Source organism: Ipomoea nil, unplaced genomic scaffold, assembly GCF_001879475.1.
Source record: "Ipomoea nil cultivar Tokyo-kokei standard unplaced genomic scaffold, Asagao_1.1 scaffold2926, whole genome shotgun sequence".
Lineage (NCBI taxonomy): Eukaryota > Viridiplantae > Streptophyta > Magnoliopsida > Solanales > Convolvulaceae > Ipomoea > Ipomoea nil.
In genome coordinates this window covers 103,500-126,424 of record NW_017619354.1, presented here as the reverse complement: position 1 = coordinate 126,424, position 22,925 = coordinate 103,500, and the positions used below count along the sequence as shown (strand labels likewise).

At 35.9% G+C, this 22,925-nt stretch overlaps 4 protein-coding genes and 1 long non-coding RNA gene across 7 annotated transcripts; 1 reads left to right on the top strand and 4 right to left on the bottom strand.

The window, feature by feature from the left end:
- Positions 1 to 21,144, top strand: LOC109162101. The gene is made up of 4 exons (XR_002051018.1): positions 1 to 11; positions 16,225 to 16,228; positions 16,773 to 16,780; positions 21,015 to 21,144. It is a non-coding gene; the product is annotated as an uncharacterized LOC109162101 (long non-coding RNA).
- Positions 2,071 to 5,368, bottom strand: LOC109162098 (amino acid permease 6-like). The gene is made up of 7 exons (XM_019310789.1): positions 4,908 to 5,368; positions 4,184 to 4,408; positions 3,956 to 4,049; positions 3,610 to 3,824; positions 3,058 to 3,200; positions 2,740 to 2,967; positions 2,071 to 2,527 (listed from the first exon to the last, which is right to left on the bottom strand). The coding sequence occupies exons 1-7, from the start codon at positions 4,984 to 4,986 to the stop codon at positions 2,105 to 2,107; spliced, it is 1,407 nt and encodes a 468-aa protein (XP_019166334.1). The 5' UTR covers positions 4,987 to 5,368; the 3' UTR covers positions 2,071 to 2,104.
- On the bottom strand, positions 6,088 to 8,669 carry LOC109162100. The gene is made up of 4 exons (XM_019310791.1): positions 7,993 to 8,669; positions 7,217 to 7,443; positions 6,607 to 6,714; positions 6,088 to 6,409 (listed from the first exon to the last, which is right to left on the bottom strand). Exons 1-4 carry the CDS (start codon positions 8,213 to 8,215, stop codon positions 6,287 to 6,289), a joined length of 681 nt encoding a protein of 226 aa, XP_019166336.1. The 5' UTR covers positions 8,216 to 8,669; the 3' UTR covers positions 6,088 to 6,286.
- On the bottom strand, positions 9,885 to 13,527 carry LOC109162097 (pyruvate kinase isozyme A, chloroplastic-like). Of its 2 annotated transcripts, none has more exons than XM_019310787.1 (7): positions 12,838 to 13,523; positions 12,658 to 12,745; positions 12,375 to 12,565; positions 12,085 to 12,203; positions 11,696 to 11,939; positions 10,686 to 10,920; positions 9,885 to 10,434 (listed from the first exon to the last, which is right to left on the bottom strand). In XM_019310787.1, exons 1-7 carry the CDS (start codon positions 13,363 to 13,365, stop codon positions 10,106 to 10,108), a joined length of 1,734 nt encoding a protein of 577 aa, XP_019166332.1. In that variant the 5' UTR covers positions 13,366 to 13,523; the 3' UTR covers positions 9,885 to 10,105. The 2 variants fall into 2 exon arrangements, with proteins under 2 accessions (XP_019166332.1, XP_019166333.1); XM_019310788.1 differs by lacking the exon at positions 9,885 to 10,434 and adding an exon at positions 10,444 to 10,507 and having other exon boundaries at positions 10,625 to 10,920; positions 12,838 to 13,527.
- Positions 16,390 to 19,154, bottom strand: LOC109162099 (cytochrome P450 CYP72A219-like). Of its 2 annotated transcripts, XR_002051017.1 has the most exons (5): positions 18,868 to 19,154; positions 17,810 to 18,024; positions 17,466 to 17,707; positions 16,915 to 17,335; positions 16,390 to 16,823 (listed from the first exon to the last, which is right to left on the bottom strand). XR_002051017.1 is itself a non-coding variant. In XM_019310790.1 (4 exons), the coding sequence occupies exons 1-4, from the start codon at positions 19,151 to 19,153 to the stop codon at positions 17,038 to 17,040; spliced, it is 1,041 nt and encodes a 346-aa protein (XP_019166335.1). In that variant the 5' UTR covers position 19,154; the 3' UTR covers positions 16,861 to 17,037. The 2 variants fall into 2 exon arrangements, 1 of the variants encoding a protein (XP_019166335.1); XM_019310790.1 differs by lacking the exon at positions 16,390 to 16,823 and having other exon boundaries at positions 16,861 to 17,335.
- Positions 21,145 to 22,925: the final 1,781 nt, after the last annotated feature.

Here is a 22,925-nt window from a genome sequence, read left to right as displayed (position 1 = left end):
GGCCATACAATGTAATTTTATTATAGTCACATTAACTGCATTTAGGTATATATATATATATATATATATATATATATATATAAACTTTTACCAAACATCTTTTTACAAATAGTTTTAAATAGAAAAAGGAATCCATCTTTACGCAAATAAATTGAAAAAAAAAAATCTTCAAAAATTACTATTACGCAAAATTAGTATTCTGCGTGTGTAGAATTCAAATTATTATTATTATTATTATTGGTGTAAAATCAATATTCGAATTATTATTATTTGTGCAAAAAAAATTATTATTATTTGTGTAAATAATAATTAATAAATTATTATTTTCTTATAAAATTACACAGAATTTTTAATGAATTTTTTCATTTATTACGCAAAATCTATCAGTATTCCGCGTGTGTAGACTTCAAAAAAAAAAATTATTATTATTATTATTATTATTATTATTATCATTATTATTATTATTATTATTATTATTTCCATTATTTTCACAATTATAATGGTTTAATTATTCTTAGAATTGGGTAACCATTTTTCATTTTTAAGTATATATTGGTTTTAATTTGTGGTAACAATTCATTAGATATTAATTAATTTTCATATAAAATTTTGTTACTAATTAAACTTTATTAATTTTTTTACCAATTAATTAACATTTATATTAGTTTGAACGGGAAAGTTGAAGATGATGGTTTTTACTTTTATTAACAGTATAAGAATAAGAAAGTGGAAAGAATATATTATATTAGAATTTGTATTACCATATTTTTACAATATTGCGCAAATCTATAGGAGTTTTTTTGGACGGAAAGTTAAATTGAGAATTTTGTTTTTATATATATATAGTATAGATATAGATAATAATCTATAATTTTCCCCGCAGCATTTACGTACGTATTCCCTATGTTCGCTAGCTACTGACTTTTGGTCGGATTTTAGTGCCAATAAATATAGCCTGCACTTTTAATTCGTACACCTCCTGGGAGCCTACCAGGTGTTTACGCAGCCGGTATTTGCATTCGTGGAGGAGCGGTGCAAGAGGAGGTGGCCGGCGAGTAGATTCGTCAATCAAGAAACGGCGATTGAGGTTCCATGTCTTCCGAGGCTGAGATTCAGCGCGTTCCGATTAGTGTGGAGAAGCGCGTACGTTGTGGTGATAACCTTAATCTCTATGTTGTTGCCGTTTTTCAACGACTTCGTGGGTCTCATAGGGGCCGCCGCTTTCTGGCCCTTAACCGTTTACTTGCCGGTTCAGATGTACATTGCGAGGGCAAAGGTTCGCAGGTTGTCTTTCGGTTGGATTTGGCTCCAGATTTTGAGTATGCTTTGCTTTGTGTCTATAAGAGGTTTAATCAAATCTGTGAAGAGGTTCCAGCCGTTTCACGTGGAATCTTGAACTTCATGCATGCATGCAATAATAGTTCATATTTATGTATTGTTGTTTGTTGTTAGTTGTTGTTGTACCAACTTAATTTCGTGTGGTTAGGTCGTAAACCTTTAATAATCATCATGCATGATAATGCAAGTTGGCATCCATATATAGTCATATTTCTCCTTTAAATACTGCCAAAATTATTGCCTCATTCTTTGGTTCCATTTTACGATTTCTCAAATTTTTTTTCAATGGAAGGCATGATTTTTTCTCAAATTTTACTCCTGCAAATACTAGTTTTTTTTATGGGTCCCGCATGAGAGAGATTGCAAAAGACTACTGCCTTTGTGCACGTTAGGTGCACATTCAGTGCCCAGTCCGTCGCGTGCATGAGCTGGTGCGTCCTGGGTTTTTTTTTTTTTTTTTTTTTTTTTCGGGCTAGATGGTCAAACATGTTTTTTTTTTCCCTTTTTTTTTCTTTTTCTTTTTCACTCATCTCTCGCCTAGTTCACACCTAAAAAAAAAAAAAAAATCATTTTTGCTCTTAGAGGTAATCATAATAAAATGAGGCAATGCAATTATGCAACTAGCTAGAAAATTAAAGCAAAATCAACCCAATATTTGAGTCTAATTAATTGATTAATTCCTATACAATGCAAACACATTGATTCCCTAGCTAGCTAGAAAAAAGGAAAAAAAAAAATGAGCCATTAAATAAAAAATTTGCTTCATTCAAGATTCAGCTTGAAAGGGCTTGAACCTGGTGACAGCCTTGATTAGGCCACGAATAGATCCCGCAGCCGCTAATATGGAGAGTAATAAGCAAGCCACACACAAAACAGTGAGCCACATCCAAGTGAAAGACATCCTGCGAATATTGGTCCTCTTAATGTACATCTGAAACGGCAGGTAAATGGTTAGGGGCCAGTAGGAGATGGCTCCCAGAAGCCCCACGAAATCGTTGAAGAATGGGAACAGCATCGCCACTATGGTCGTGATTGCCACATACGCAGTCCTCCATGTCAGCTTGAACATACTCACATTCCATGTTTTGTTGGCAGAAATCTTAAAGCTCTTCCCGTTTATGAATCTGCTGTTTGGCCATCTGTTCTTGCACCGGTTTTCAACGAAGGCAAATATCGGTTGCGCGAAAACCTGTCGCAACCCAATTAAGTTTTAATCTCAATCCAGTTGAACATCCAATTTGTAAACTGCCCATAAATATTTATTGTTATTACTAGTTACAAACATATAAAACAAACACTTAATACATATTTTTATTCCAGTTAAAAAAAGGTCAGATTGGTAAGAAAATGTATAGGTATAGACAGTATAGTAAAAATAACATATAAATATGCATTACCCACCTGGTAAGCTCCAAGAAGGTGTACAATGATGCAGGCGTTAGCGAAGTCAATAAGCCAGAATGGATCGTAGAAACCAAACTCAGTCAAGAAGTTTGAAGGTGCATCGCTCCCAAATGCGGCGTATCCCAGGACGCCGCACAGCATGTAGAAGATGGAGGAAATACATATGCCACAGAAAGTGGCTTGTTTCATCACCTTAATCTCCCTTGGGGAGGCTTTTACTGTGTCCTTCAATGCAAATTAACATTAATTTTTTCAGTTAATCTACACCAAATAATATATCTCTGTATATATAAATAATCAAATACGAATTCATGCCTGTATTTCCACTAGAACATTAGAGAAAATATAGGCAAAACCAATGTCTCCTAGGGCAGCAAAGATCTTCCACATTTTCTCTGTGGTTGAGAAGTTTGGTCCAATTGGCTGTCCCGTTAAGCTAGTCTTCGCACACCCCCTTCCTAATAAACAATCAACAAAAAACCCATTAACTACATCTCATACAAATCCTGGCCTAAACTACATACACTCAAACTATATATATTAGCCTGGATTTTGATCAGTAAAGATTGGTCTAGTAGAAAGAACTTTGTTCACCCTTAGGTAAGATCTCGGGGTTCAGTCATGCCGGCCTTGTCAATAGACCAAGGCATTTAATTTGAAGAGCCCTCTCCCTAAATGGTATCTAATAGTAGCTTAACGTTAAATTAGTCCAAACCTAAGACTACAAGAGAACAGTAATAAGTTACCTATAAATTTAACAATGGATTAAATATGTACATTTTAAAGTACACCCCAAGAGAACAGTAATATAGTCATGAAAATTTGGAAGTGTATGAACACACATTTTGTAGGTAGGATTTAACTCACTTGCAATTCTATCTATGGAGAGGCCGAGGCCAATGGCAGAGTAAGTGAAAGACATGAGAGCAGCAAAAATGGAGAGATAAGCAAGCTCATGAAAGTTTGGAATTTGGCTGAGAACAACTTGTGCCATTCCATAAAGGATTGTGAAGTTCATGTTCTTCTGCCGGCAATTAGCATCATGCCCATTTTTATGATAACAGTTTGATTTCTCGATTGCCCTGTTAGTTAACCACACCAATAATCACTTTTCACCCAATCAAACTGCATTATTGAATTAACCAGTAGACCAAAAAAGAAAACAGAAGTGAAATATTCACTTGTACTAGTGTTGTAGTTCTGGATGGCGTACATTAAACTGAGTGAAGTGGTGATAGTGTATCCAATGGTAGTACCAATCAGATTGCTAAACTGAGCTATTCCACACAGCTTGACGTTATACCCTCCTAGAATTGAAATCAATTTTAAAATCCTGTAAGGAAGCTGCAGCATGCTTTAATTTAATTTGAATGAAGTAGTAAAATAAAAAGAAATAAAACCTATATATATATGGTTCAAATTAGTTTTAATGCATGCATACCTAGATGAGCTCTGACAACTTCCATGTAAGTGTGGTTTCTTTTACCATCTGGGGAGCGGTAACAATCAGCAAGTAAAGTAGCAGCGTAACAAGAAATGATTGCAAATGCCAAGAGAGTTGCCGGGCCTGCAATCCACCCCAGTTGTGCAGTAGCCCATGCCAGAGATAACACTCCTGACCCTATCACTGCTGTTATGATATGTGCAGTTGTTGTTATCAAAGTTCCTGTAATACCAAAGCCATCCATAATCAATACTCTTCCTCCATTTTTTTCTTTCAGTTAATGCCATTTGAAGTCGTTCTAATATAGTAGTTTTACAACGAGTTAAAATTTGAAAGTTGAAGGATCACGACTGGTTAAAATTTGAAAGTTTGAAGGACTGCATGGTTAATTTGAAAGTTTAATTAGAAGTAAATATGACAAAATCGCTATACTTGAAAGACTTAATCAGATGGGCGGGCATTAACTCTTGTTTCTTTATACAATCACAATAATCTACTTAACCAACAATCCTTACGAGCATGCATTAATAAATTTGAAAAACAATGAAAGGAATGTGCTTATAACCAAATGTCGAATACTTGGTGGGCATACATAGAATATATTTTATAAAGCTTACAGCGGAATGATTAAGCGGTAGAAATTGAAAGATTTCTTAGGATAATGCATTAGAGAATCAGATTTAAAAATGGAAGAAATTATGAATGAAAAGGATATATGTACCAGTTCTTTTGGGATGACCGTCATCGTCAACCTTGGGATCCTGGCCAGCTTCTATACCACTGCTCAAGCTTGTCTCCATTAATTATATTACTGCAAGTCTTGTGGATGGATCTGTGCGTGAAACTGTGAATTGAAGATCGGATAGATGATGATGATAGAGAGAGAGAGAGAGAGAGAGAGAGGGTTTTTAGAATTGTGATCGAATTGGGGCAAATTAAAATGTGTGTGAATAATGTATGTTGATCAAGTGTAGAAATCGTTAGAAATGTAGGCAGGTTTGCATGGATGCATACATATAGAGATGATGGATGGATAAACAAGCAATATTCTGGCAGGGAGCAATAACTAACTAACCGACTAATTGTCAATAACTAACTAACTACCCCTAGCCTGCTGGCTTAATTAATGGTGTATGTATATGCCGAGTATCTTGATCTGATATAGTGATGGATAGATACTGAATCCACCGGACCGATCGAAAATAACCGCCGTGCGTAATTTCTCTACTTCAACAAAATAAAAGAAAAGAAAAGAAAAGAGAGGAGTGAAATAGGGAGTGTGCGTGGGTTTAACTGTTTAAGTTACCTTTCCGATTTGAGAGCTTCAGCCTTAGGTTACACTTCTAATAAATGTATCATTCATTGATGTTGGCTCAGAGTAACAAGAAAAATTCACAGACATTATTTAAGGGTGTGGACTAGGTAAATTTTACTGACAAAAAATTAAAATGAGATAAATCAATTTAGGTTGTCCATAGGTCAATAGTTGAACTTGTAACCTTGTAATTAACAAGTTAAAAACCTAACCAATGTCGCCGAACTTGTAACCTTGTGATTATTAATTTAACACTAACTTGATCAAGTTACGCCCACAAGAACTATTTTTCACTACCAAAATTTATTATGTATATGCACGTGTGACATTTATACCTATTTGTTGAGAAAAAAATAATTTTAAAATAAATTTCACTTTTAATCATTGACGTTTATTATGGCACTTGAGAATTGAGATGTTCTTTCCCAAACTTGAGATGTACCTTGCAAAAGTCAATTGGATAGAATCTTTAAGTTCATGGACTCGGATACGGTACGCAGCAATGAACATTCAGACAGAATGCATTGGATCTGCACTTTTCCCCGTTCATATTCATATATGGAGCATATGTATCTGCATTTCCATCTGCTATAAAAAGCTGCTGATTCATTTGAAATCTTCTTTCAAGGGAATTGAGTACATACATATTTTACATTGGTAGATCAAAGAAAACTTTAACCTAGTAGTCGGAAATTCCTACCTACTTCCTAACTAGATCACAACATTAAGTCGAAGAGTATATATATGTGAAACAAACATGTACTTGACATTTGAAGCAGAGTTCTTCAGTTTAGACCAGGTGCAGTTTGGGATATCCTTTCGTCTTCGAGTAGTGCATAGGGATCAACATATTGCGGTGGAGTGATGCGAGCATTGCTTCCGTCATGGATAAATGTGGGTCCGAAATACTGTTGGTTAAAAATGAATAATGCACCCTTGTTAACTGGGTAGACAAGAGGTTCAATGTGGGTGGGAAAGGTATATGAAATTCCATGTTGTATTCATGAACTTCAACACTAATATGTTCAAGCTAAGCTAGAAAAACAATTGTTTGTAATGATGTATAACTCTTTGAAACAAGAGAGAGATCATAATATGAACTTACCAGGTACAAAGCAGAGAAAAATGCAACGGTTACTAGGATTAGTGGCCCGAATCCCAGAAAGAACGTCCCTCCAAGGGTCAGCAAAAGCTTAGCCCGTGGAATTAAGCCCTGAAGAAGGTAAAATTGAAATGAAAATCCAGTAACACATGTAATAGCATCTAGTGGGACAGTTTACAAAGAATAAAAGACAAGGACTGTTGCAAATTATGTACATTGCCTCTTGAATAGCTATCTTACATGTCTTACAAAAGAGCACAAAGCGCTCATGATATAATTGAGAAGAATCTGAGTTGAATATTTAGAGACTGATACAAAACAACCATTGAGAGGTAGAGATTATTAGGACTGTTTGTATTTGAGTCACATTATGACTCCCTACCCTAGTCTTCCTATGATTCTCTCTTGTACATATTCCCTCAATCTGTACAGTTGTAATTATTGTTCATCTAATACAGTTTATACAGTTCTCATCGAGATGAATTGAAAAAGGGGGTAGTGATGCAGTGTTGTAGGAAATACCACTATTCCATAAATTAAAAAGTTTACTAGTGACAAAATTCAATCAACTAAACAGAACTATCAAAAAAGAAAAAAATAAAAAGATGCAAACCTCAATGCCTTCACTATTAAGGGCCATGGACTGCTCTCTCTGATTAGTTAAGTTTCTTCCTGATTCCGTCGAGATGGCATTTCTACGAGAAAAGCCTCCATCTTCTTCCTTAATTTTTGTTTCTTCATCCTCCAAGATGCTTCTGTTGCTTTCTTCAAGTAATGAAGTAGGAGTCATGCCTCGTTTCTTCAATTCTTTCATAAACAACGACTCAGGAGGTTCTTCACCTGGTCCCAACAGTAAAATTAAAATCTGGGTTTAGGATTATCCAAGCTCAACGATAAAGTACTGAGTACACTAGCACAAGAAACATGATATTACCCAAAAAAAAAGAAAAACAAAACCCCTTTGTCCATCAGCTTTTGAGGTTTGAACATCATAAGTTACTAAAATTCTGTTTTTACTTCAACTGAAACAAAAGTTTGCTTTCTAAATTCCCCTTTCTTTTCTGGTGAACTCCATGTTTGGAGAATGCAACATAAACTACAACAGTGCATTTTCTTCAACTTGTATTCTAACCATCATACCAGTTTACACAATAACAAACTCTTTCATCTGCCTTTTCTCAACCTTAAACTCGGGTCCTCAAATTGTACAGCTATTTGATCTAGATGGTTTCTCTTGCACATACCATGCACAAGCCACAAATATAAACACAAACATGCATATACTGGATTACATAAACGCTGGAATCTAAAAATCAAAAGTTTAATCACAAAGGTAAATTAATTTTATTTTATTTTTTAAAAAGAAAAGGAATAGTTAGCTAATTTTACCATTGCTTGGAGTATCGTTGTCCTGAGTTCTGCATGAAACCCTAAGCTTCCGATCAATCAATAATCTGAAGCTCCGATTCCGCTTGCTTTGAAACCGAAAATTCCTTCTCCTTCTTCTATATCCTATGATCCCCGAGCTGAAATCCGAGCAACTGCACGCCAATTTTGTATGAGAACTCAAAAATGACGACACACTATATTTCAACAACTGGAGGTGAGCCATTATTCAAATTTCTCTCCAACCCAGTAGTAAACTTCAACCCGAGATTATATATATATATCCAATTCAGGGGGTGGGGGATCGGATTCCCTTAACCAGAAACAGAGGAAAGCGTGCTCGTGAATTAAACCAAGTTTCTAGAGAGAAAGAGAGAGAGAGAGAGAGAGAATGCAGACAAAACGGCGGGATTACTGATTAGTCTTCTCTGAGGTGGGGCATATACCCATCGGCGTAGTTTAGAAATTAAAGGCTGTGATTTTGTATTTGTGCGCGAGATGTCGTGGTTCCTTTTGTGGCCAGAACTCATTCTCTGCTTGACAAGTGACAACCAAGCCTCTGTTCTGCATTTCTGCTAACCTAACCGCCTTCCTTGGATAATGTTTTCATCTCCCACCATACAGTAACTTCATCAAATCACTGGAACGTACACAATTGTTCTACCTCAGAACGATTAACTCTGCTAAGACGTTGCATACATATGTGATTAAATAAATTTTTGATTTCAACTCAAACGAGTTTTGGTGTGATATTAAGTCAATTCGCAGAGTAAACTATAGAAAAGAAACTCTAGGAAGTTGAAGCTTAGAATCCAGCACTAGCAGCAGGAGATTTCCGTACGCAAGATTCACAAGTTTTCTTCTACATCTATATACGGTAATCCAATTCACTGTGGTTTGGGTCCGTTGAGATTGATGAGTACAAAAATCAATAACAATGATAGAAAATAAAAATAAAAAAAATAATAATAAAAAAAATAAAAAAAAAAAAAGAAGACAATATTCATGTAATTCCGACAACTTTTTATTAATGATAATAGTAGAACATCATGTTACAAGCAACATATTTATACAACCCAAACCTGTAAGGCTCTGTTGTGAAAATCAGCCTAGGCGGCTGACTAGGTGCTATATGCTCCAAAGTTGAGGCGATTTCAGCTCTAAGTCGTTTTTAGTTGATGAGTCGACTAGGCGTTGAGTTGGGCACCTAACTCGGTTGAGTCAGCGCCCAAATCGACCAAGTGATTTTTTTTTGCCTATTCAGTTGCTCCTCTGTCTATATTCCTCCATCATTATCAACTATCTAACATTTTTTTTTGCCTATTCAGTTGCTCCTCTTTCTATATTTCTCCAGTCATTATTCAACCATCTAACATATGTAGTTGACTAGTTTGGACGATTATAACAAACTAACATATGTAGTTGATTAGTTTGAGAGATTATAACAGTCTAACCGCTCATAGCCTTAAATGAAAAAAAGTTGAGAGGATATACTCAAATTACTTGGCCGCCTAGGTACTAAACACCCCCGGGACACCCGATTAGCACCTACTTTTGCAACATTGAAGGTTCTGTTTGACATACCTAACTTGTATAAGTTATTTTAAAGTTAAAAACTTAAAAGCTAGTAGCTACTAACTTATTTTAAAACGCATTTCAAAATAAACTATTATTTAAACTTTTAATATTTTATCGAGTTTATAACTTATTTGTAACTTAAAATGAGCTAAAGTATTACGTACTATACTATAGGGTGCTACTCCGCACTCCCAACCCACCTCACATTACGTGACTAAAGAAAACAAATGTAACCCGGATAAGTGTTGAATTCAACTCTGCTCTATTCCGTCCAACACCTATCATCCTCCAGTACATATGAGACATACAGAACAAGGTCAACTAAGATATTAATAGGATACAGATTTGGATAATTAAGAAACTCATGTTTATAGTAATCTATATATACTATATTCATACATCAAAACTGCCAAAACAAGAAAGAAAGCTTTCTACTGTGTAACTGTGTTATACTATATTCATACATCAAAACAGCCAAAACAAGAAAGAAAGCTTTCTGCTGTGTTTGAAAGGGAAAAAGATGGTACTGTTGAGGGAGCTAGACAATGGTTTTAACCTGGATTGATTGGAACACTGTTTGAGGTGTAGAAGTTGGAATAATATCAGAAACCACCAAAACTGCATCATCGCGCTTAATCAACCCCTTTGCTTTTACGAGATCAATGGTTTTCTCAATGTTTGCTTCCATGTCATCCGATAGGTCTACTAACACAGGTATTATCCCCCACTGCAGATTGAGAGCCATCCTCGTGCCACTGTCGTTCGTGAAGCCAAATATCGGAGGATTTGGACGGTTACGCGAGAGGAGAGACGCCATCTGCCCATTTCTTGTGTACACAAAGATAGCATCTACGCCTATGTTGTTAGCTGCAGATAAAGAAACTATCGGTCATGTACTGTAGAATGTTATGTTCAAAAGTTCTCGCTTGTAAAGATTTAGGCCCTGTCTGGTAAATGACTGTTAGCTGATTGGGTTAATTAGATGGTATAACTAGTCGATAATATTAGCTGATTGTAGAAAGGTGTTTGGTAAATTAGCTGTTAGCTGTATAATAACAGTGCTTGTTGGAAATAATGATGGTATGGAAATTTGGAAATGCGAGGATGAAGATATATACCCATTTCTACTGCACAATTACATATCTGCTCTGCGATTTTGTCGGGCAAAGAAACTCCAAGCGTGAGCTGATGTAAACTAGTTTGCCTGTTCTCTGCACGGCTCGATTGTTCCATGCAACTGCTTGCTGTACGCAAGACATCGAGCGCCTTCTGCCCGTACAATCCTATTGCTGATTCACCAGACAACATTAGCGCATCAGCATACTGTCGAACTGCTTCAGAAACATCGGCAACCTGCCACGTGAAATAAATTGTTCACGCAACAGCTAGGTATTTGGGATTTTAGGCATCAAATTTTCAAGACCACCTAAAGCCATATAATATTAGGATTTAGGATATATAAGCTCAACACTATATAGTATCAGAGCACGATGAGAAGGCTATTCTGGGTTTTTTTGGGTTAGACGACGAGGTGTCCTGAGCAGGCCCTAACTGTAGGAGGCACCTTTAAGCCCGTACCATACTCAGACTAATCCCTGTTCACACCGGGCCGGCCCAATTAAGGGGCAAAGTGCTAGCCAGATTGGTTTTTCCATACAAGAAGGGGTTTGAACTCCCAACCACTCTTAAGGGACAAGAGTACGCCAACCAAGTTGGTTAAGGCTATTCTGGGTTGTGCTGGTTTTATGATTCCCGTCCTTCTGCTTATGGGTTTGTTACAGTTTAGTAGTTGCCATCAATTGGTTATAGTGTGATATGTTCATGTTCTCGAACCCGTGACCTGACTCTGATACCACTTGTTAGAATCAAGCATTTACCATTACGCTAAAAGTTATAGCTAGTAGCAAAGGCGCCGCTACACATTTCCGAGAGGCTGGACTTGGCCCTCTAGGCCTCCGCCCAACAATTCCCTAGCCACCGGGTGCTGGACTTGGCACTTTACCAGCATCTGCCCAACAATTATCAATGTTAAGCCTATGGACACCGTGTGTTTTGAGTCAAAAGGTATGCTTTAGATTGTTGCAAGCGAAACACAAGCTTTAGTTTAGGAAAAGATACAATGGATCACCTCTGCTCGTGTAGGAGTGGGATACTCCACCATTGACTCCAAAAGTTGAGAAGCTACAATAACGGGCTTGTTGAGTTGCCGGCAAACATAAGTAATCTTCTCCTGCACGGTGGGAATCTGCGCGAGAGGGATTTCAACTCCAAGGTCTCCTCTTGCTATCATAATTCCATCACAAGCTTCGACAATTTCTTCCAACTTCCTCAAAGACTCCAAACTCTCGATCTTAGCCAAGGTTTTGATTGAGCTGGGAATTAAAGCAGGGAAGTAAACAAACGTTTTAGCTGCTTAATGGCATCAGCATCTTTCACAAACGACAAATATTGAGAGAACCGAAATTCTTGTTGAATCGAGGTTTTCATTTGGATGTGTCACTTAATACCACAACTTACTCAGAGGATTTAGTAGACAGATAGCTCTTTAGCTGCTTGATAGCTTCAGCATCTTTCACAAATGAAACCGCAACAAAATCAACACCTTCTGAAATTCCAAACTCAATGTCAGCCCAATCCTGTAAAAGATGAAATCTTAGTCACGAGATTAGAGATTTATGTTAATAAACTACGGAGTACTTATCAACACATCCTTTCTAGAGTTAAAGCCTTTAACTTTAGTAACCAGAAAACAGAACAAAATAGATATACGACCATTGAAAACTAAACCGGGAGGTTGAGGGATTCACCTTTGCTGATAGAGTTGGAAGCTCATTATTACCCCCGACGACCTTTCCATCTCTCCAAAAGCTGAGTTTAGCCCGGGGCAGCAGTAGACCAGGGTCGGTGCATTTGCATCGCAAATCATTTCCAATTTTCTCTATAACTTCAAACGTCGCCATTCCTCCATCAATAACAACTTCATCACCAATGTTTATACCTACACATTACCACAGAAGCACCTACTAATTCATCTAAAGCTTTCCCCTTCTATAGTTTTATCCATATACTAATAATTCACTCTTACTATACCTTCAGAAAAACCTTGAAAATGTGCTTGAACTGTTAATGGCCGCAAACCTTCAAACTTCTGAGCTGTGAAATTCCAAACTGAGCCCTCCTAATGGTCCAAGCAAACACAGAACTATTAAGATTGCATTTCAGATTTTCAGCTAAACCCAGAAATGAAATTATGAAGAATTAGCAATTTACCTCTGCCTTGATAGAAGAAGGAGCTCCATGGTCAACCACATGAATCTGACTGCCTTCAGTATCAATCATTACAGAGACACAAAACCCTTTTTCTTCATTAAGCTTCTTTATCTTCCTAATCACATCTTGGTGCCACTCCCTTGAGTTATGGCACATATTAAGCCTCGCCACATTCATCCCGCCCAGAGCCAAATCCTCCAGATCGTCTAAAGAGGAGCAAGCCGGGCCGATCGTGCATACGAGCTTCGTCTTCCTTAACCCTAAGAACCCTTTCTCCTTCAACTCCTCTTCTGACACCGCATCGATTCCCAGGGACCCTTTCAAGCTCTTCAATTTACTAGCATTCTCAGTGTTCTCAGCTCCCACTTGCATCGCCGCCATTGCTCTAAGGGTAGCTTTGTTAGTAGCAAAACTGAAATTGGGGTTAGGAATTGGAGGAACACCAAACACCCTGATGGGGTTCTTGAATCCGAGAATTGATCTGCTTGGGATGATCTTGGTACCCATGATAGCTGAATCACCAACCATGGCTAAGTTGTCAAAGATCAGAGCTAACCAGATTTTGGGTCAAGCATTCATATCCGAAAAATAAGCAAAGAAAATAACTTTGAAAATGGGTTCTTGAAGACTTTAATTGGAAACTCCGCCAGTGTAGTTTCAGAAACTGAGAAGAAAATAGGTTTACAGTGTCAAGACTAAACACCAAGACAAATCCTACTTTGAACTTTGAATGATATTCTGATGTGATGCCAACAGTGTCTGATAGTGATAGGATAGCAACTTGTTCATGAGTCGTTGCCTTTTGGAGTTGTTGGCAGACTAAATTTGAAACAGTGGACCTATAACTGAAAGGCAAGCCCCCCTGCCACCTTATTCACTGACAAAGTGACAATTCTATGAAATTTGTTTTGGAGTTCTACTTATACAGTTAGTGGTTAACAGTAGCGGATTGTATTAGCGGTTAACAAATAGCGGATTGTATAGCAGGTTTGACCAATGGATTGTATCAGCGGCTTGCAAAAGAATATTTGGTAAAATTAGCGGTTTACATTGACGGTTAACATGTAAAATGACCAAAAGGGTATAATAATAATAATAATAATAATAAGATGTGAGATTGTCCCACATCGAAAATCAAATTAAAAAAGGGGTGTTGGCTCCCTTATAAAAGGGAGCTCAACGCCCCTTCAATTTTTATGTTAATTTCTTGCCCATCCGATGCCCATCCCACATCGGATGGGCAAGAATAGAGAAGCCTGAGGCTTCTTTATGCAGCGTGTTGGATTTTAGCGGTTTGGAGCAATCTGCTGCTCCAAACCGCTGTTAACCAAACAATGAGTTTGGCGTTTTGACCATGGTCAAAACGCCAAAGTCAGCGGATTCGCTACTAACCAAACATGGCCAAACTCTCAAATTTTACTCCTTGCTTGTACTCCCTGAGGTGATAAACAAGAAAAGTGTCTACATCAAGAACATGTGAGAGGGAATAAAATTTAAAGGGAATAAAATTTAAGGAGTAAAATTATGGAGTACATGTAATAGAACTCTATTGAAAATACAATATTTGAATTCATTCTTCACACTCTAGGAGTATATTCTCTCACCTTTTTTTTTTCTTTTTATATATTCAACTTATGTTAGATTAATCCAAACCCCATAATTGTTACCCAAAGTTCATTGAATGAGTAAATTGGGAGTCCCCAAGTTTCCATCTATAAAATCTACACACAAGAAGTTAAGAGTGTCTTTCTTCTCTTATCAGTTAAAGTCTCCCAACTTTCTTCTAACTTATCAAGATTTTAAATTTGTAAAGGTTCAACTTAACAACTTGGACTCTTGGTGTAATTGATAAGTGGATTGCATAAGTAATTACAAGGTTAGTAGACACAAGAAGTTAAGAGTGTCTTTCTTCTCTTATCAGTTAAAGTCCCCCAACTTTCTTCTAACTTATCAAGATTTTAAATTTGTAAAGGTTCAACTTAACAACTTGGACTCTTGGTGTAATTGATAAGTGGATTGCATAAGTAATTACAAGGTTAGTAGTTTTGCGCTTACTGTTAGTATATTAGTCTCACAAAGATAGGTATACCAGATGATAAATTATTTTATAAATATCTAATGAGAAAATGCTACTTGGACTCTCAAAATTTACTTTCACTCTTTACTCCTTCACACAATTTTTTATGTAGACATCTTTTTTTGAATCCACATAATGAAAATAACTTATCATTGCTTGTCACATAAGGGAGTAAAAGTGATAGAGTAAAAATTGAGAGTCCATTTAATAAGAACTCACCCAATAAACCTTCTCATGTATGTTGACCATCAATGCTCTTATTCTCTTAATATTGGCTTTTGACTTTGAGTTTGTCCATCTTATTAACTCGTATCTTTTACTTCAACAAAAATCTCACAATTTTGATAAATCATGTTACATAAATAAAGTGCAATTATAATTAAACCATGTTGCTTTTAACTAAAGTGGATTAATTATACTCTACTAGTAAACCTTTAACATGCATACATAAATATAGGAATAAGGGTCAAATAGGCCATCGAACTGCACACAATAATTCAATTAGGCCATTGAACTCAAAAAAAGCAACAATTAAGTCCCTAAACTAACTCATTTTAAACAATTTGTCCAATTTACAGGTTTTCCCCTTTCTAACAGGTCACTTAGGGACTTAATTGTGACCTGTTAGAAAGGGAAAAACCTGCAAATTGGACAAATTGTTTGAAATGAGTTAGTTTAAGGACTTAATTGTTGCTTTTTTTAGTTCAATGGCCTAATTGCATTATTGTGTGCGGTTCAATGGCCTATTTGACCCTATTCACACATACCCTAACTCATTTACTTAGCTAGTCTCTTGTAATTTTATGAAGTCTCATGCATAGTGTATTGATATAGAAAATGCATATAGAAAGTGATTGGAGCCGAGTTAATGTCGTATGAAGCCTCCGAATATAAAATGCATTTAGAAAGTGATTGGAGCCGAGTTAATGTCGTATGAAGCCTCCGAATATAGTGGTTCTGCCACGTTTAGTCCTAAACTTTTAAATTGACCACATGTGGTTCTTGGACTTTCAAATTGTTACCATATGTGGTCCACATTAACCACTTATGGTCTTTTAACTTTACAAATTTAACCAGTTGTGGTCCTTCTAGAAGGATCATGAGTGGTTAAAATTTGATAGTTGAAGGACCATGAGTGGTTAACTTGGACCACGAATGATAACAATTTGAAAATTGAATAACTACGAGGGGTCAATTTGAAAGTTGACTAAACATGACAAAACTACTATACTCGAAGAATCCTAGATGGTATTAACTTGATTGGAGCCTATGGATAGAATATGAGTGTAAGTTGGGCCTAAGAGCCAAAGAGGGGTGAGGGAGATGATAGGACCTGAGCTTGAGGCTAAGGGGCAAGGCCTTGCACCTTAGGCTCAGGATCTTGTAAATAATTTATGACACTCCACGATTCAATGAGATATAATAAATAAACAAATATCCACATACTTTAATTTGTAATAGCTAGTGTTGACCCTCTAAGAATTTATAACTTGTGTAATACCAAATTGACATGGTGAGGATGAATAAGTATATTCCACTGAGGAGAGTGCTTATAAGAAGAAGCAAGCTCAACGCTAAAGCTTTGTAGGATTGCCGCCACGGTGACCTTCACTTCAACCAATGCAAAATTTTGTCCCATGCATACTCGTGGCCCACCACCAAATGGATAATAAGCTCCTGCAGGAATCTTGGACGCCTTTACAATCCCATCTTTGAACCTTTCTGGGTTAAACTCTAATGAATCATCACCCCACAAATCTTTGTCCACGTGTAATGAAAGCAATGGCACTATCACATCCACCCCTGCTGGTAACGTGATGTTCCCTAATTTTGAATCTGCATTCGTCACGCGATAAAGGACCGGAAGTGGCGGATACAACCTCAAAACTTCGAGAAATACCATGTTCATCTATGTAAGTGTAAGAGAATATAGGTGGGGATTAGCCATAATTTTATAAGTAGTGATAAATGATTGATTTTGACGATCAGATGAGACTTACGATTTTGAGTTGATTCAACTTGTGGAAGTTGTAAGGTTGGATGGTGGCGGATCCATAGACTTGGATTACTTCATCCCTAACTCGTTGTTGCCACTCCAAGTGTTTACCCAATAATATTAAGGTTCATGCAATCAAGTTTGTGGATGATTCTTGGCCTGCAAGATAGAACAGCTTGCACTCTTCTATCACATCATCGTCACTCAATCCCTTGTTCGTGTTTCCACTTTCGATTTCATTAAGGTTTGATTCTAACAAAATGCCTAATAGATCTGAGGATGATGTTGTACATGTGCCAGCAGCAACAGCTTCCTCTCCTCTCATCATCATCTCCTTCATCCTCTTCTCCACAACTCCTCGTACCAATGCTCTCACTTCCCTCGATGTCTCTTGTATCTTCCACTTCATTTTAGTTGGCAAACTCCTGCAATAATTAAGTGTCATATACACTTTGACCCGACTCAAATCAAAAATGAATTCCATATGTATTTGTACTACAAAATAGTCACTTAAAATGTTTTTTTTTTTTTTTCTAAAAAGATAAGTTTAATTACCAATATTGTGGGACGAATAGAAATGGTCCAAGCCCAGTGACAAGCTTGGTGAGCTTAGAAAGTTTGTCAAATATGTTTCTTCCTTCTTCAAAGTTGCTCCCAAAAGCAACTCTTGCAATTGCATCGCTGGTTAAGATGTCAACGTACGGCCATAAGTCCACCTCCGACCCCTCTGCCTTTACGATGTTGTCCAGTTTTTCTATCATCTCACGACTAGTTGCATAGAATGCAGGCACCATAGCCTATGTATGTATATATTATATGTATCAACGAAAATGTTCAGAAAAAAATTCAATATATATTTAGTAGATCGAGTTATATATATAACTAAATAACAACGTAACCTTCAACTTCTCCACGTGAAAAGCTGGATTGATGATCCTTCTATACATTGACCATCTGCTTGCTTCACAGACAACTAATCCTCGTACCATCTCCATCATTGCCGGGTTTTTTGGCCTTTCAAAATCCTGATAATTTGCGAGTATCTCCTTTATCATTTCAGGCTCCAAGATTAACACGGCTGGTTTTGGTCCAAGCCACAGAAACGACTTCTTGCCTGTACACATATATATGTTTTTCATAAATTCGTATTGAATCACTGTAATTAGTTGGTTTTTATTCATGTAAGATTTTTCAAATTTTAAAAGTGGCCGGAAAAATCGTTGCTTACTTTTCTTAAGGTTTCCATCTTTTTAAGGTGGTCAGAGAAAGCAAAATTTGTATAGATAATGTGTTGGGTGAAGGTTTATAAAGAGCTAAGTCTATCACTCCGTGTCTGTCAAATTATGTTGTGGAACCATGTTCACCTTGCAAATTATGTAAGGTGGACATGGTTTCAAAATTGTTCTATAATTATAAATATATACTTCTGTAATTATGAATATAGAGATTCAATAATTGTGAATATGAAATTTAAAAATTATGAATATATAGTTTTATAATTATGAACATATAGTTCAGTAATTATGAACATAGAGTTCTGTAATTGTGAATATAGAGTTCAATAATTATGAATATGAAGTTTATATAGCTTTATAATTATGAACATATAATTCAGTAATTATGAACATAGAACCGTGTCCACCTTATAATAAGTTGGACACAGTTCCACAACATAACGATTATCTGTGCCTAAGGAATGGTGAACGAAGGCCTGAAGAGTTAAGTTCATCACCTTGTCTCTCGAAAATGTCCTTGTATATATATAAGGAAATAAAGTTATGAGATGCTAGGGAATTGTTAGGCAAAGGCAAGTGAAATCTAGCTAGCAACATTCTGTCTCTTGAAAATATGGTGATATAATAGTAAGTGTTGGATCTTAATAGAATATCTTATTATTTAATCATTCAAAACATGTTAAATTGAAAATTTGTAAATTTGTAATTGAAATGGAACATACCATGGGCGGTGATGGTTTTATACAAGAAGGGGAGGATGCGAGGGGAGATGTGATTGGAGAGATTGTCCAAAGGTTCACTGCGGTTTGCTTCCATGAAGGAGTGAGCCACTACTTGTATCAAGTCTCCGATCAAAAGCTTGTAAGAGTTGCCAGAAAAGCCTTGCTGTCTAAGCACCTTTTCTACCCTCTTTGGTCTAAACCACACCCAATTCAGGATTTTGCATACCAATGTTGAAACTATGACGACTGCAAAGGAAACTGCAATGGTATTGTACAACATCTCCATCTCTTCCTCGCTTCAATTCTTTAAACTTCTAAACTACTGCACCTCTATATATATTTGCAAAAATCTCGTCTAGGCACCGATTAATCGCCGTCTAGGCGCTAAGCGTTGGTCAGCCGCCTAGCGTATCACCATAATCGGTGGTCTAGGCGGCCGACTAAGGCGCCTAAATGCTAGGCCGGCTAGGCGCTGACTAGACCTGCTAGGCATTGACTTGACTATCTTGGCACCGACTAGATTGCCTAGTCGGCCGATTAGCTATTGCCTATTGGTCATTTCTTTTTTAAATGGCTTATTGCGAAATAATTTTAAATTGTTCAAACTCTAAATGTTTTCTAGGTTAATATTTAATATTTTAGTATTAACTATTAAAGTATTAAATAGTTTATAATTATCAAATTTTTTTAAAAATTAAACAAATTTAAATAAATTTTTAAAGAATAAAAAATACATGGTCGCTTAGGCACGATTTTTTCAAATATATATATATATATATATATATATATATATATATATAGAGAGAGAGAGTTAAATCCACTTTTGGTCCTATATTTATTGCGCATTGGACACATTTTGTCCGCTTTTATTAATTTTGCCACATTTTGCCCATACTTTATAAAAGTTAGACACTTTTAGTCTGACGTTACTTTTGGCCTTAAACAACCGTGAAGTAGAAGGGCAATTCTGTCCTTTCATGTCAATTTCTTCATCAGCCATATTGTTTCTTGGTCTCCCCAGTCAAAGTCGAAGCTAAGAGACCATCAGATGGGCAATTCTGTCCTTTTAAATCCTTTCATTTTTGTCCTGCCTCTCCGATATCTCATTCGCCGTCACGCCCACGGCCGCCGCCGACAACAACCGTCGCTGCTCCCAAGCCTCACCACCGCTCACCATGCTGACCCTGTTTCTCCACCCGTTGATTCCTTTCCCCTTCCCTCCTCCAATTATCATTTATTGTTGGAAGGTCATGACCTTGTGACTTGAGAGAGAGCATGAATCTGAATAGATCCCGAAGAGTGAAAAGCTGAGTTTGATTGATATTTCTGTAAGAGAGAATTATTTGCCTAATCTCAACACTATTTCTGGAGAGATTGAAATCATCAACAACATGATCAAGCTCTAAGTAGCTCAGGGTTTGTATTGCTCTTTAATTTCATAATCATGCTCCATCACTCCGAAATATCCACGCCCAAATCTATATCCCCATATCTCCCTCTTCCCTGTTTATCATCTTCTTCCCTCTTCCTACCCGGCTCCACCTAGACAGTGTAGGCTGGTTTTGTTCATTAGAGCCAAAAAAAAAAAAAAACAAAAACAAAAAACCCCAAAAATGAAGCTTTAAAAATCCCCAATTTAATAAAAGTTCAAATTACTACATCTTTATTCACAATCTGACAACTTCTTGCTCTCTGAGGTTTCTTTCTCTTTTTTTCCCCCTCTCTCTCATCAAATGCATTTAATGGATTATACGTACCAAAATGGCTGCTAGCTTCCATCTCCACCAAAATGGCTGCTAGCTTCTATTTCTCGAACCACGAGTGACCGTATGCAACACTATAGAGTAGCCTCAGATCCATCGAGTGTTTCTTAAACATATCCTCAACAGAAATGTTTCTGGAACCCAAGAAAACTGTGAAAGCTTCAAGAATCGGTGGCGACATTTTTCGGGCTTCCGATTATGTGATTCAAGATTTAACAATTCTTAAAATATTTGCATGCAGAAAGAAGAAGACGATCTTAATTCGTAAATGGGTATTCGTATTTCCCACACGTCGCTGCCTCTTTCTTCGGCGAAAACCCCATTTGCGGATGCTCTAGGCCACCGTACGGAATGAGAGCGGTCGCTACAGAGGCAGAAGAAAAGGTTGTGAACAGGGTTCTTGAAGCTCAGGTTGAGAACGCGTTGTTCAAAGTGGAGCTCCATAAATGGCGATCAAAAGCCGTCGCAGAACAATTTCACGATTTCAAGAAAGGAATACGAAGCGGATGAGGAAGAATAGTACTGGAAAAGTCAAAAATGCCCTTCTATTTCACGGAGTATTAACGTCAATTGGACGTTAGACTAAAATTGTCTAACTTTTATTAAGTTTAGGTTAAATGTGGCCAAAAATTAATAAAAGCGGGCAAAATGTGTCCAATGCGCAATAAATGTAGGACCAAAAGTGGATTTAACTCATATATATATATATATATATGGCTACTCAAAAAATAAAAAGAGAGCCATAGCCCTGCCATATCCCCTATGTGTACCGTGTACGAATCATTAAGAAATTCCCATTATTATTGTTAGGCATTGCAAGGCTGGCTTTAGTACCACAATATTAAGGGCACAACGGTAATGAATTAAAGTTGTGGCTCATTATACTATAACAAAAGGGTTCAAATAATTTCTTGAAGAAGCCATCATATGTTTTTTATTTTTATTTTTTAAATACAATGAAAAAAAAGCCATATAAAAAATTGGCTGCCCTTTAAGCCCACATTTTTTCCGCCCGTTCTGCTAGCCCGCTTTGAAAGTTCTCATTTTGTTAAATAATTTTTCATCTATTTCATTTTACATGTCAAACCAATTATTTATTTTTTAGTATTTTTCAAGTATTTTAATTTTAATTTTTTGTTAATAGCATTTTAATGTAATTTTAAACATATAAATTTTATATACAAATAACAAACTTAATATTATATAAAATAAAATTGTAAGTAATTCTCATTAAACAAATCAACCACATAAAATTACAGGTGTTTATTCGTTTAATTTGGTTGTTAACAGGATCAAATTAACCAAATTTTCAAAATGCTTTAATCATTAACCGAATGAAAATTCATATTTTTGAATTAAGTCAATTAACCAAATTATTTTTTTTAATTAATCGTTCAATTAAATTTTAGTCCAATTTTAAAAACCCTAAAATCTATAAATAAAGTTTGTAAATTCATAGTTTCACATCACAAAACAGTCATTACATTTTAATATATAAATGATAAAAAAAAACACGCGCGCACACACACACACACACACATATATATATATATATATATATATATATATATATATATATATAGATAGATTAACCAATCATTTAATTCGGTTAACTTATACTTTCAAATTAAATTAGCGTTAATCAAAATTCTAAAAAATTAACTAAATTAAAATATTTTGGTAAAAAAAATGATTGATTGAAATTCGTCAATTTGATCATTTAATCAATTTTCATTATAGGCAGATGCTTGGATCTTGGGACGGTCACAAACAATTATGGATCGTTATGTTGTGAGCACGTGCCCACCTCGCAAAATGAGCACGGTTTCATATCCATAATTTATATACTGTAGATTCATAATTTTTATATTGTAAATTCATAATTTTTATATTGTAAATTTATAAAATTTATACTTTAGACTCGTAATTTCTAAATCGTAGATTAATAATTTAAATACAGTAGATTCATAATTTCTATATTGTAAATTCATAATTTCTAAACTGTATAATTATCAATTATGAACATATAGTTCTTTGATTTGTGAAAACAGAGTTCAACAATTGGAATCTAAAGTATAAAAAATATGGATCTACAGTATAAAAATTATGAATATAAAACCGTGCCCACCTTGTGCTCACAACATAATTTGCCAATAATTATTATGCTGTAAAATTGTGTCCACCTTGCAAGGTAGAAACAATTCTATATTTATAATTATTGAATTCTATGTTTATAATTTTTAAACTTTATATTAATAATTATTGAATTTTATATTCACAATTACATAATTCTAT